Source organism: Ailuropoda melanoleuca, chromosome 17 (assembly GCF_002007445.2).
Source record: "Ailuropoda melanoleuca isolate Jingjing chromosome 17, ASM200744v2, whole genome shotgun sequence".
In the NCBI taxonomy this organism is placed as follows: Eukaryota; Metazoa; Chordata; class Mammalia; order Carnivora; family Ursidae; genus Ailuropoda; species Ailuropoda melanoleuca.
Window position 1 is genome coordinate 31,280,308 of NC_048234.1, and position 12,715 is coordinate 31,293,022.

Genomic DNA, 12,715 nt, shown 5'->3' on the forward strand with positions numbered 1-12,715 from the left:
TAGATTGCAGCTATGGCCTATGCTCCATAACCAACTGTCCTTCCTTGAGATGATGAAACAGTAAATCAATGAGAACAGCTAAGAAATTTTTGAAAAAATATTATTATTATTATTATTATTATTATTTTTTTAAAGATTTTATTTATTTATTTGACAGAGATAGAGACAGCCAGTGAGAGAGGGAACACAAGCAGGGGGAGTGGGAGAGGAAGAAGCAGGCTCATAGCAGAGGAGCCTGATGTGGGGCTCGATCCCATAACGCCGGGATCACACCCTGAGCCGAAGGCAGACGCTTAACCGCTGTGCCACCCAGGCGCCCCGAAAAAATATTATTAAAAGACATGAACTTTCAGATATTAAAAAGTATTATGAACACTGATAATTCACTCTTCTTATAAAAATAGACGTGTCAAAAGACCATATAGGAATTTTAGAAAAATTTAAATATTAGTAAGATTTTAAATATGATAAAATTAGTATTTTAAATTGATAAAGGATAAATTTTTGATATGCATTTATATAATCTTGGTATGTGGAAAAAATGTCTGAAATAAAACATCAAAAGAGAAACTATAAGAGAAAAATACGATAATTTAGAACTTGGTTATGTGAGAAAAACCCACTTACGTAAAATACTTTTGAAATACAATTAATAGCGGAAAAATAGTCACAAAGCATAAAAAACAATGTAGTAATGCTTTTAATATAAAAGGCATGAATCGGGATGGGGCACTCATATTTACTACTGATGAGGGTACAAAATGATTCTACCTTTCCGAAGGAAAAATTTTGCTTTGTATAGTATCAGTCTCTTGGTCTCTCTCTCTCACCACACACACAATATTTTGTATGGACAATAAGGCTTAAATTTTCCTGGGTATGTACTTAGGAGCTGAATTGTTTCCTCATGCGGTAAATCTGTATTTAACTTTTTTTTTTTTTTTTTTTTTTTTTAAATTTTTTTTTTTTTTTTTTTTTTTTTTTTTTTTTTTTTAAAGATTTTATTTATTTATTCGACAGAGATAGAGACAGCCAGCGAGAGAGGGAACACAAGCAGGGGGAGTGGGAGAGGAAGAAGCAGGCTCATAGCAGAGGAGCCTGATGTGGGGCTCGATCCCATAACACCGGGATCACGCCCTGAGCCGAAGGCAGACGCTTAACCGCTGTGCCACCCAGGCGCCCCTGTATTTAACTTTTTGAGGAATTGCCAGATGGTTTTCCAAAGCAGCTGCACCATTTTATATTCACAGCACCAGTGTATGAGGTTTCTTAGTAGTCTATATCCTTGCCAGTTCCTACCTGTCCTTTTGAATTACAGCCATCCTAATGGGTGTGAATTGGTCTTTTATTGTTGTCTAATTTGCATTTCTCTGATACCTAACAGTATTGAGCATCTTTTCTTGTGCTTATTGGTTGCTTCTGTATATTCTTTAGAGAAAGGTGTATTAACTTATTTTGCCCATTTTTATTTACTTATTTTTTAAATTATTTATTTGACAGAGACAGCTAGAGAGGGAACACAAGCAGGGGCAGAGGGAGAGGGAGAAGCAGGCTTCCCGCGCAGCAGGAAGCTGGATGCTGGGCTTAATCCCAGGACCCTGGGGATCCTGACCTGAGCCAAAGGCAGACGCTTAATGACTGAGCCACCCAGGCGCCCCTATTTTGCCCATTTTTAAATTGAGTTATCTTTCCATTCAGTTTTAAGAGTTATTAAGAGTTCTATACATATTATTGATGAGAATCTTTTATCTCATAAGAAATTTATAATTATTTTCTCTCATTCATTGTTTATTTTCAGTTTTTTGGTGGTATTCTTTGCCAAATGGTTTTGGTTTTGATGAAGTCCAGTTTATTTTTTATTTTGTTACAATGAAAACTCAAGAAGTCTTTGCCTAACTCAAGGACATAAAGATAAATTCCTCTATGTTCTTTTGAGAATTTTTCATTTTTATCTCCTAAATTAGGTTTATGACCCATTTTGAGTTAACATTTATAAATGGTGTGAGTTTGGGGTCCAACCTCATTCTTTTGCATGAGGTTATTCATTTGTGTAAGCAACATTTGTTGCAAAACCTTATATCCCCATTCAGTGATCTTGATACCCTCATCAAAAGAGTTTACCATAAATATGAGAATTTATTTCTTGACTTTCTTCTATTCCTATTGATCTCTACAACCTTCTTCCAGTAGTACCCTTTGTTCATTATTATTATAGCTTTGTAGTAAAATTTGAAATCAGAAAGTTTATTTTCCAGTTTTTGTTTTCTTTTTCAAGATGGTTTTAGCTCTCCTGATATTCTTTTTTTTTTTTTTTTTTTTTTTTAAGATTTTTATATTTATTTGACAGAGAGACAGCCAGTGAGAGAGGGAACACAAGCAGGGGGAGTGGGAGAGGAAGAAGCAGGCTCTCCGTGGAGCAGGGAGCCCGATGTGGGGCTTAATCCCAGGACCCTGGGATCATGCCCTCAGCTGAAGGTAGACGGTTAATGACTGAGCCACCCAGGAGCCCCTCTTCTGATATTCTTGAAATTCTTTGTATCTTTTAGGGTCATCTTATCCATTTTTGCTAAAATTTCAGCTTAGATTTGATAAGGATTTTGTTGAATCTGTAGATCAATTTTGGGTACTGACATTTAAATGGTATTGTCTTAAAACACATGAATATTGGATGCCTTTCCACTTATTTAGATTTCATTAATTACAATGTTTTATACTCAGAGTACACGTTTTGTACCTTTTTTGTTAAATATATTCTCATTTATTTTATTTCATTATTTTATTTACGTTTTTGGTGCTGTATGGGAGGAAAGAGTTTTCCTCAACCCTTTTTGAGAGCCTGGCCGCATTTGAAAATTTATTCTGACAAAGATTAATAAGGGAGAAACATACGGATTTATTTATTAAAAGTTTAATAAAAGAACCTTCATAATGAAATGAAGATCCAAAGAACCAGTTAGACGAGACTGTATTAGGTTTGATGAAAAGTGGACAGTTGTAGAGGAATATGATAGGTCAAGGAGTGTAAGGTAAGTATGGTAGACTGGGGGAAACTTAGCAAGCCCTGTTTATTAGGACTCTCCTCAGTTTACCTTTGTCTTTAGCGGTAAGGATGCTTCTTTCCTCTAGTTGTAGTGAGGGCACCTATTATGTGAGGGTTTTATGATGTGTTGGGGGGGGAAGGGTAGGGGAGTATCAGAGTGACCTTCCTACTTCTGCTGTTTTCTGAAATTCCTTCAGCTTAAAATACTCACTGTGTCAAGGTGTTATATTTTGGGGGTAAGGTGTCCTGAACCCCATTGGTGCTATTACAAGTGGCATCATGTTCTTATTTTCATTTTTGGATTGTTTATTGCAAGTGTGTGGAAATTGTTTTTTGTGTATTGATCTGTTACCCTGCAGCCTTGATAAACTTGTTAATTAGTTCCAATAGTTTTTATTGAATTCCTTAGGATTTTCTGCATACATGAGCATTGTATCTGCAAGTAGAGATAGTTTTACGTCTATATTTCCAGCGTGAACACCGTTTTTTTCATTTCTTAATTGCCCTTGTATGAACCTTCAGTACCATGTTGAATGGAAGTGGTCAGAAAGGGCATCTTTTTCTAGTTCTTTACCTTAAGGAGAAGTGCTCAGTTCCTTACATGATGTTAAGTGTGGGTTTTTCATGGGTGCCTTTTATCAGTTTTGAGAAATCCCCTTCTCTTCCTAGTTTGAGTTTTGTTTTTGTTTTTTTGGGGGGATTATTTATTTTGCATGAAAGTTTGTTAGATTTTTGTCAAATGCATTTTCTATGTCCTTTGAGATGATTGTGTAGTTTTTGTCCTTTTGGGCGGGTTGTTTGTTTATTTTGCATGAAAGTTTGTTAGATTTTTGTCAAATGCATTTTCTGTGTCCCTTGAGATGATTGTGTAGTTTTTGTCCTTTTATTTATAGTGTATTATCTTAGTTGATTTTCAGATGATAAGATAATGGTGTATTCTTTTGGTCGTATGTATAATGTTTTTTACGTACAGCTGGATTTGGTTTGTTGGTGAAGATTTTTACGTCTGTGTTCATAAGAGAATACTGGTCTGAATACTGGTCTGTAGAGTTTTTTTTGTGATGGCTTTGTCTTTTTTTTGTATTAGGATAATACTGTCCTTATAAAATGAGATGGGAAGTGTTCCCTCCTCTTTGGAATAGTTTGTAAAGAATTGGTATTGATTCTTCATTAAATGTTTGGTGGTAGAATTCACCAGTAATATCACTGGGGCCTGAGCTTTTCTTTGTGGGAGGTTTTTAAATTATTAACTTATTCTGTATGTGTCCTTAGGTTATTTAGTTTTTTGTTTTGTTTTGTTTTGTTTTGTTTTTCAGTCAGTTTCAGTAGTTCCTTTTTAGGAATTTGTCCATTTCATTTATGCTGTCTAATTTGTTGACACATAGTTGTTTACAGTATTACCATGTAATCTTTTTCTTTGAGGTTGGTAGTAATGTGGTTTTTTACTCCTCTTTTTTTTGAGTCTTTGCTCTTATTTCTTAGACTAGTTAAATTTTGTTGGTCTTTTTTTAAAAAAAAAAAGTTTTGGTACATTTTTTCTGTATTTTTTCCTTCTTTTTTATTTAGGTTAGAGGTAACCTTTATATTTTTTTTTATTTTTCTTGCTGTAGGCTTAGGTTACTTTGCTTTTTACAAGTATCTTTAACTGGTATGTTAGTGATTTGGGAATTTTTTTTTTTTTTTTGTAATGCATGCATTTACTAATTCATTAGTTTTATTTTAATGACTTTTCTTTATTGAAATAAAATTGACATAATAAAATTCATCATTCTAAAGAGTACAATTCAATGGTATTTAATATATTCATGATGTTGAATAATCACCACCCCTATCTAGTCAAAATATCATTACCACAAAGTGAAACCCCATACTCATTAAGAATTACTCCCCTGCTCTTGGCCCCTGGAAGACACAAGTCTGCTTTCTGTTTTTGGATATGTCATATAATGGAATCACATCATTACATGACCTTTGTGTCTGGTTTATTTCACTTAGCATAATGTTTTCAAGGCTTATCTGTGTTGTTGGGTATATCAGAATTTCATTCCTTTTTAAGACTGCACAGTATTCCATTGTATGTATTTACCACATTTTGTTCTGTTCATCTGTTCTATGAAAATTTGGGTTCTTTCCATCTTTTTGGCTATTGTGATAATACCACAGTGAACATTCATGAATGTGGATTTGAGTACAGATTTGTTTGCTGTGTACCTAGGAATGGAATTGCTGAGTCATAGCATAATTCTGTTTTTAACTTTTTGAGGAAGGGCCAGTGTGTTTTTCATAAGGCTGAACCATTTTACATTTCCATTAGCAGTGTACAAGGATTTCAGATTTTCCATATTCTTCCCAACACTTGTTTTCTTATATGTGCTTTTAAATTACAGCTATTCTTGTGGGTGTGAAATGTGGTTTTTCATTGTGTTTATTTGTATTTCCTTAATGTCGAATGATACTCAGTATCTTGTCATATGGATGTTGACCATCTGTACATCTTCACTGGGTCCATTTTTTTAATTGGGTTATCTTTTTTGTTAGTTATAAAAATGCTTTATATATGCCAAACTCTAGATATATGATAGTTACTTCCATTCTTTAGCTTGTCCTTGCATTTTCTTGATAATGTCCTTTGATGGACTGTTTTTAATTTTGATGAAGTATAATTTATCTGGGGTACTTTTCTGTCATTGGTTATGCTTTTGCTACAATATGTGAGAAGGTTTGCCTAACCCAAGATGATGGAAATCTAGTCCTATATTTTCTGAGTATTAAAGTTTTAACTCTTAACATTTAGGTTAATGGATCCACATTGAGTTAAGTTTTGTATATGGTATAGACAGTGAATATAATTTGATTCACTTATATGTGTCCTAAGACCATTTTAAGAGATCATTTTTCCCCATTGAATGATCTTTTTACCCTATTGAAAATCATTTGGCCATAATCTGTGGCTTTATTTCTGGACTTTAAATTCTGCTTCCTTCCATTCTGTAGACTCATTGTATCTATCCATGTGTCATTTGTACACTGCTTTGATTACTGTAGCTTTGTAGTAAATTTTGAAATTGGAAAGTGCAGGTCTTCCATCTTGTTTTACTTTTTCAAGAATATTTTGGATATTTGGAGTCCCTTGCAAATCCATATGAATTTGAGGATTTGGCCTTTCCATTTCTCACAAAAGCTGCTTTGAATTTGATAGGGATTACATTAAATTTATAGATTGCTTTCAGTAGTATTGCCATCATAACAATACTAGGTCTTCCAATCATTGAGTATAGATATCCTTCTATAGGATATCTATTTAGGTCTTTCTACGTTTCTTCCAGCCTTTTTTTGTTCACTGTTCAAGTCTTTTTTGGTTAGATATTTTCTTAAATGTTTATCTTTTGGATGTTAATATGATGGAATTGTGTCAGTTTTCTCTTCAGTTTATTCATTGTAGATGTATGGCAGCACAGTTGATTTTTACATGTTGATCTTGTGCCTTGCAACTTTTTTTTGGTGCCACTTGTTTTTTTTGTAGATCCTTTGGGATTTTCTATATACATGTGATCCTTGAACAATATGGGTTTGAACTGCATGGGTTCACTTATCTACGGGTTTTTTTTTTTTTTTAAAGTACTGCAAATGTATTTTCTTTCCCTTATGATTAAAAAAAATTCTCTATCTTTATTGTAAGAATACCGCATAAAACACATATCCCAAAGTATGTGTCATTGACTGTTAATGCTACTGGTAAGCCTTCTCATCCATGGTAGGCTATTAGGAATTTGAGGACACAAAGTTATATGTGGATTTTTGACTCTGCAGGCTGTCATTGCCCCTAACCCCTTTGTTGTTCAAGGGTTAACAGTATGTAGAGTGATGCCATCCATGAACAGAGGTTTTCATTTTTTCCTTTCTAATTAGGTACCTTTAATTTCTTTTTCCTGGCTAATTACTTTGGCTGGAACTTCTAGAACAATGTTGAAAGTGAGCATCCTTATCTTGTTCATGATTTTGGAGGGAAAGCTTTTGGTCTTTTACCAGTGAGTATGATTCTAGTCATAGGCTTTTTAAATAAATGCCCTTCTGCAGGTTGAGGAAGTACATTTGTATTCCCTAGTTTTTGAAAATTTTTTAAATGATTTTGGATTTTTAAAAATGCTTATTTTTTTTTTGCATTATTTGAGATTATCATGTGGCTTTGTCATTCTGTTTTTTTTTTTAAAGATTTTATTTATTTATTCGACAGAGATAGAGACAACCAGCAAGAGAGGGAGCACAAGCAGGGGGAGTGGGAGAGGAAGAAGCAGGCTCATAGCAGAGGAGCCTGATGTGGGGCTTGATCCCACAACGCTGGGACCACTCCCTGAGCCGAAGGCAAATGCCCAACCACTGTGCCACCCAGGCGCCCCTGTCATTCTATTAATAGATTGTTTTATTGTTTTTCTTATTTGCAACCACCCTCAAATAGATTCCTAGAATAAATCCTACCTGGTCATGATGTATAATCTTTTCAATAGGCCGTTAAATTTGGTTCGCTGGTATTTTTTTTTTAAAATAATTTATTTATTTATTTGAGACAGAGGGAGAGTGCATGTGCATGAGTTGAGTATGTGGGGGGCACAGAAGGAGAGGGAGAAGCAGACTCCTCACTGAGCAGGGAGCCCAACGCAGCGCTGGATTCTGAGACCCCAGGATCATGACCTGAGCTGAAGGCAGACGCTTAGCCAGCTGAGCCATCCAGGCACCCCTAATTTGCATTACTTTGATGACCTGTGATGTAGAGCATCTTTTCATCTGCTTATTTGCCATCTATAGGTCTTCTTTGGTGAGGTATCTGTTAGGTTTTGGCCCATTTTTTAACTATGTTTGTTTTCTTGTTGAATTTTAAGAGTTCTTTGTATGTTTTGTATAAGAGTCTTTTATCAGGTGTGTCTTTTGTAAATATTTTTTCACAGACTGTGACTTGTCTTTCATTCTCTTAACATCTACCATAATCTTTGCTGTTTTCTGTTTGTTGCTCTTGTTGTTTGTTCCTGTTTTTGTCTTTCTTGCCTTTCTGCCTTTTGTGTTTTGAGTGTATATATAATTTTTTTTTTTAAAGTAGGTTCCTCATCCAGTGTGGGGTCCAGCATGGGGCTCACAACCCAGAGATCAAGACCTGAGCTGATACCAAGAGTTGCACCCTTAATATGACTGAGACACCCAGGCACCCCAGTTTAATTGGTGTCTCATATGGTTTTGTTTTCTCTCCTTTGTTAGCATATCAGTTATAGGTTTTTTTTTTTTTTTTTTAATCAAGTCTCCTTTCAAATAACAGTATAGCATTTCATGAGTAGTGGAGTACTTGATAATAAAAAAATATCCTTAGTCCTTTTTATTATTGCTGCTATTCATTTCACTTATATATGAACATACATAAGCATAAAATACACATAAGACATACATGTTGTCATATATAACCAAACACTGCTATTATTTTGAACATATTAATTTGTTTGATTAATAAGTAAAATAAAAGTTTTCATTTTACCTTTACTTTTTTTTTTTTTTTCTTCAGGCTCTTCCTTTATGTAGATCTGAATTTCTACCTTACATTATTTCCTTCTCTTTAAATAACTTCTTTTAATATTTCTCAAAAGGCAGGTCTAGTTAAAATAATTTTCCCTTTTTTTTTTTTTTGTTTGTCTTAGAAAATCTTTCTTTTGTTTTAACTTGTGAAGGAAAATTTCATAGGGTACAGAATTCTGGATTGGTGATTTTTTTTCTCTTTAAAATTTTACACTCTTTTTGCTTCCATGGCTTCTGAGAAGGCAGATATAATCCTTATCCCTGCTCCTCTATATATAAGGTGGTTTTTTCCTTTGGTTTCTTTCAGGACTTTTTCTTTATATTTACATTTCATATTTCTTTATATTTTTTTGTGGTTTGAAAATATGCTAGGTATAGTTTTTTGATTGTTTCTTTTTGTTTACATTTATTCTGCTAGATGTGCTCTGACTTTTCTGGATCCATGGCTTAGTGTCTGACATTAATTTGGGGAAATTGTCAGCCATTCTTATTTAAAATCTTATGGCTTTTCTCTTTCTTCTGGTATTCCTGTGATGCATATGGTATATCTTTTGTAGTTGTTCCACAGCACTTGGTTATTCTTTTCTGTTATTTTAGTCTTTGTTCTCTGCTTTATGTAATTTTATGACTCTACTGATATATTCTACATTTCAGGGATTACTTCCTCAGCTATATCTATCTTCTAATAAGCCCATTAAAGACATTTTTTTTTAAAAGATTTTATTTATTTATTTGACAGAGAGAGACAGCCAGCGAGAGAGGGAACACAAGCAGGGGGAGTGGGAGAGAAAGAAGCAGGCTCCTAGCAGAGGAGCCTGATGTGGGGCTCGATTCCACAACGCTGGTATCACGCCCTGAGCCGAAGGCAGACGCTTAACGACTGAGCCACCCAGGCGCCCCCCATTAAAGACATTTTTGTTACAGTGTTTCTGATCTTTAATATTTATTTTTGGTTCGTTCTTAGGATTTCTGTCTCTCCGCTTACATTGTTCACCGTTTCTTGCATGTTGTACTTTGTCTGTTCTACTCCTTAGCATATTGATTGTTATTTTTAAATAGTTCTGTCACTTAAAGTTGTGTTGTTTGCCTTTTGGTGTGCTATGCTGTTTTTACTTGATAGCCAGACATGATGTACTACATGAAAAGAACTACTGTAAGTAAGCCTCTAGTGATTTGGTTGTAAGATGTGTGGAAAAAGGGAAGAGTTCTCTAGTGCTGTGATTAGCTCTCAGTCTTTTAATGATCCCATGCTTCTGGTGTGTGAACTTAAGAAGTTTCCCAGTACTCCCCCTCCCCCTGCCTTAGTGGGAGAGGATAGCTAGAGTTGCGGAAATTGACTATTTCCCTTCTTCCGTAAGGAATAGTAGACCTGACTGAAGTTGGGTATTTTCCTTCTCTAAGTATTTTGGCTCGATAATACTTCATTAGGTTAGGCTCTAGTTAACTAGTTCCTCCAAGGAGCATGCTTTTTTAAGAACGTAGTGCTATGGCATATTTTTAAATGGTTCCTTTTCCCCTTTCCTTGCCTGAAGCATGAAGGGTTTTTTCCTCCAGTATTTATTGTGGGAACCTGATCCAGTTCCTGAAGGTGTATCTCCAAATACTGTGGGGGCTCCCGTATGACTGGGTCCCCTAGAGTTGTTCACTTTGAATCTCAAGCAGTTCAAGAGAATGAAACAGTTCAGGTTTTTCAACTATGGCACTGGTGTACATGGTAGTTTTCTTTCGTGAGCCCCTGCTCTGGGAATCTGTGACTCTAGTCATAGCTTTTTAAAATTAATTTATTTAAAAAAAATTTAAAAAAGATGTTATTTATTTATTTGACAGAGAGCACAAGAAAGGGGAGGGGGCAGCAGTGGGAAAGGGAGAGGGAGAAGCAGGCTCCCCATTGGGCAGGGAGCCTGATGCGGGGCTTGATCCCAGGACCCTGGGATCATGACCTGAGCCGAGGGCAGACACTTAACCAACTGAGCCATCCGGGCACCCCAACTTTTTTTTCAAATTTAGAAATCAACATGTGAATACAGTTGTTTGTGAATTAATCTGTGTCAATTCAGATCAAAGTGTATATTTTCTTCAACATGAATGGAATAGGAAGAAATGCAGATTGAAATTGCATTTATTAATTTTTACTTTATTTTCGATTTGAAAAATACTGTAAAATGTAAAATAGGGTTGGTAGCTAATTTTTGTCCTATCTTTTTTTCATGTAGATTTGAAACCAAAATTGATTCATTTCATGTAACTGGCTTACCAGATAATTCAGCAAAACCCCGCCTCCTTTCTTCATTGGATGATGCTGCGTCACTCTTCCAAATTATATTTGAGATAAATCCATTAGATGAAACTGTTGCTCAAAGGTGTATCATAGAAGCTGAACCTTTAGAAATGATATATGATGCAGTAAGCGTTTTTTTAATCACTAAGTTTTAATATATTTCGGGTTGCTTTGAGTTTGTGCCTAATGTTAATTGTACTTATTTTAACAGAGAACAGTGAATAGTATAGTGGAATTCTTCAGACCTCCAAAAGAGGTAAATCTAGCACAGCTCACTTCAGCGACTTTGACAAAACTTGAAGAATTTCGTGACAAGACAGCAACAGGTAAATGCTAATATTAATGTTGTTACATTAAGAATTGTATCCTATACTAAACTTTTAGTCACGTTACACTGATTTTAGTAAGGTAAACTTTAAATTTATGTGTCTAGACTAGATATAGTTTAGTTGAAACTAATTGGTACTGTTATATTTAAATTCAGGTATAACAATAATCATTTCTTAACACCGAGAAAGAACAAACCTGTTATCACATTCAAATTAATTTAATATCTTGTTAGGGTTTTTGGAATTCTCTTCATGAGAAAATGAACCTGTCATTTTTCTTTCATGTAATGAACTCTAGATTTTAATATGTTGGCCTCAGAAAATAAAAATTCTATCCTTTTTTATTCTTTCACAGAGTTTTTATAAGATTGGGTTTTATTTATTCTTCTAGTATTTCACCTATTTGAACAGTAAACCATATGGTGTTGAAGAATTCTTTGTGGAAAATTTTAAATTACAGATTCCATATATTTAAATATGTATTTTTTTTTTTTAAAGATTTTATTTATTTATTCGACAGAGATAGAGACAGCCAGCAAGAGAGGGAACACAAGCAGGGGGAGTGGGAGAGGAAGAAGCAGGCTCATAGCGGAGGAGCCTGATGTGGGCCTCGATCCCATAATGCCGGGATCATGCCCTGAGCCGAAGGCAGACGCTTAACCGCTGTGCCACCCAGGCGCCCCTAAATATGTATTTAAAATACAAGATCATGGGGCGCCTGGGTGGCACAGCGGTTAAGCGTCTGCCTTCGGCTCAGGGCGTGATCCCGGCGTTGTGGGATCGAAGCCCCACATCAGGCTCCTCTGCTATGAGCCTGCTTCTTCCTCTCCCATTCCCCCTACTTGTGTTCTCTCTCTCGCTGGCTGTCTCTATCTCTGTCGAAAAAAAAAAAAAAATCTTAAAAAAAAAAAAAAAATAAAAAAAAAAAATAAAATACAAGATCATATAAAGTTGATCTGTATGATTTTGGTGCCTTGCAATTTCTTGAGACTTGCTTTCTGGCTCAGTATATGGTAATTTAAAAAGTTATTTCATATATGTTTGGAAAGCCTATATTTTTCATACCTATACATATTTTTAGGTCGTATTTATCACGTACTTCAAATCTTCTGTATCCTTACTGGATTTTTTCCTGTCTTCTGTCACTGTATTCCAGTGGTTCTTCAGAGAAATAAATGAAAAATAGTGTCACCATGAATGTGCATTTGTCTATTGCTTTTTGATCTGTCATTTTTTTCTTTATAAATCTGCTGTCAATAGGTACATGCATAATAGAAACTTTTTTCCAGTAAAGCAAATCTTTTCTTTTTATGAAGTTGACTGCATATATTTTTAGTAATGTTTTAATTTTTTTCCCATTATAATATTTATTTTTTTCTGGTATTAGTATGGATATCCTAGTTTTTTCTTGGTTTGAATTTGCTTTTTTTTTTCTTCTTTTTTTTTTTTTTTTTTTTACCTGGTATCTTTACTTTTAGATGTGTCATATCGACAACATATAGTGGGATACTT

The 12,715-nt window shown here is 34.7% G+C and overlaps 1 protein-coding gene across 1 annotated transcript in view; it reads left to right on the top strand.

The window, feature by feature from the left end:
* VPS13A (vacuolar protein sorting 13 homolog A) overlaps positions 1 to 12,715 on the top strand; it is a 240,974-nt gene that overhangs the window by 47,432 nt on the left and 180,827 nt on the right. Inside the window, 2 exon segments of the mRNA XM_002925447.4 lie at positions 10,810 to 10,999; positions 11,086 to 11,200. Coding sequence (XP_002925493.1) covers positions 10,810 to 10,999; positions 11,086 to 11,200 — 305 coding nt within the window.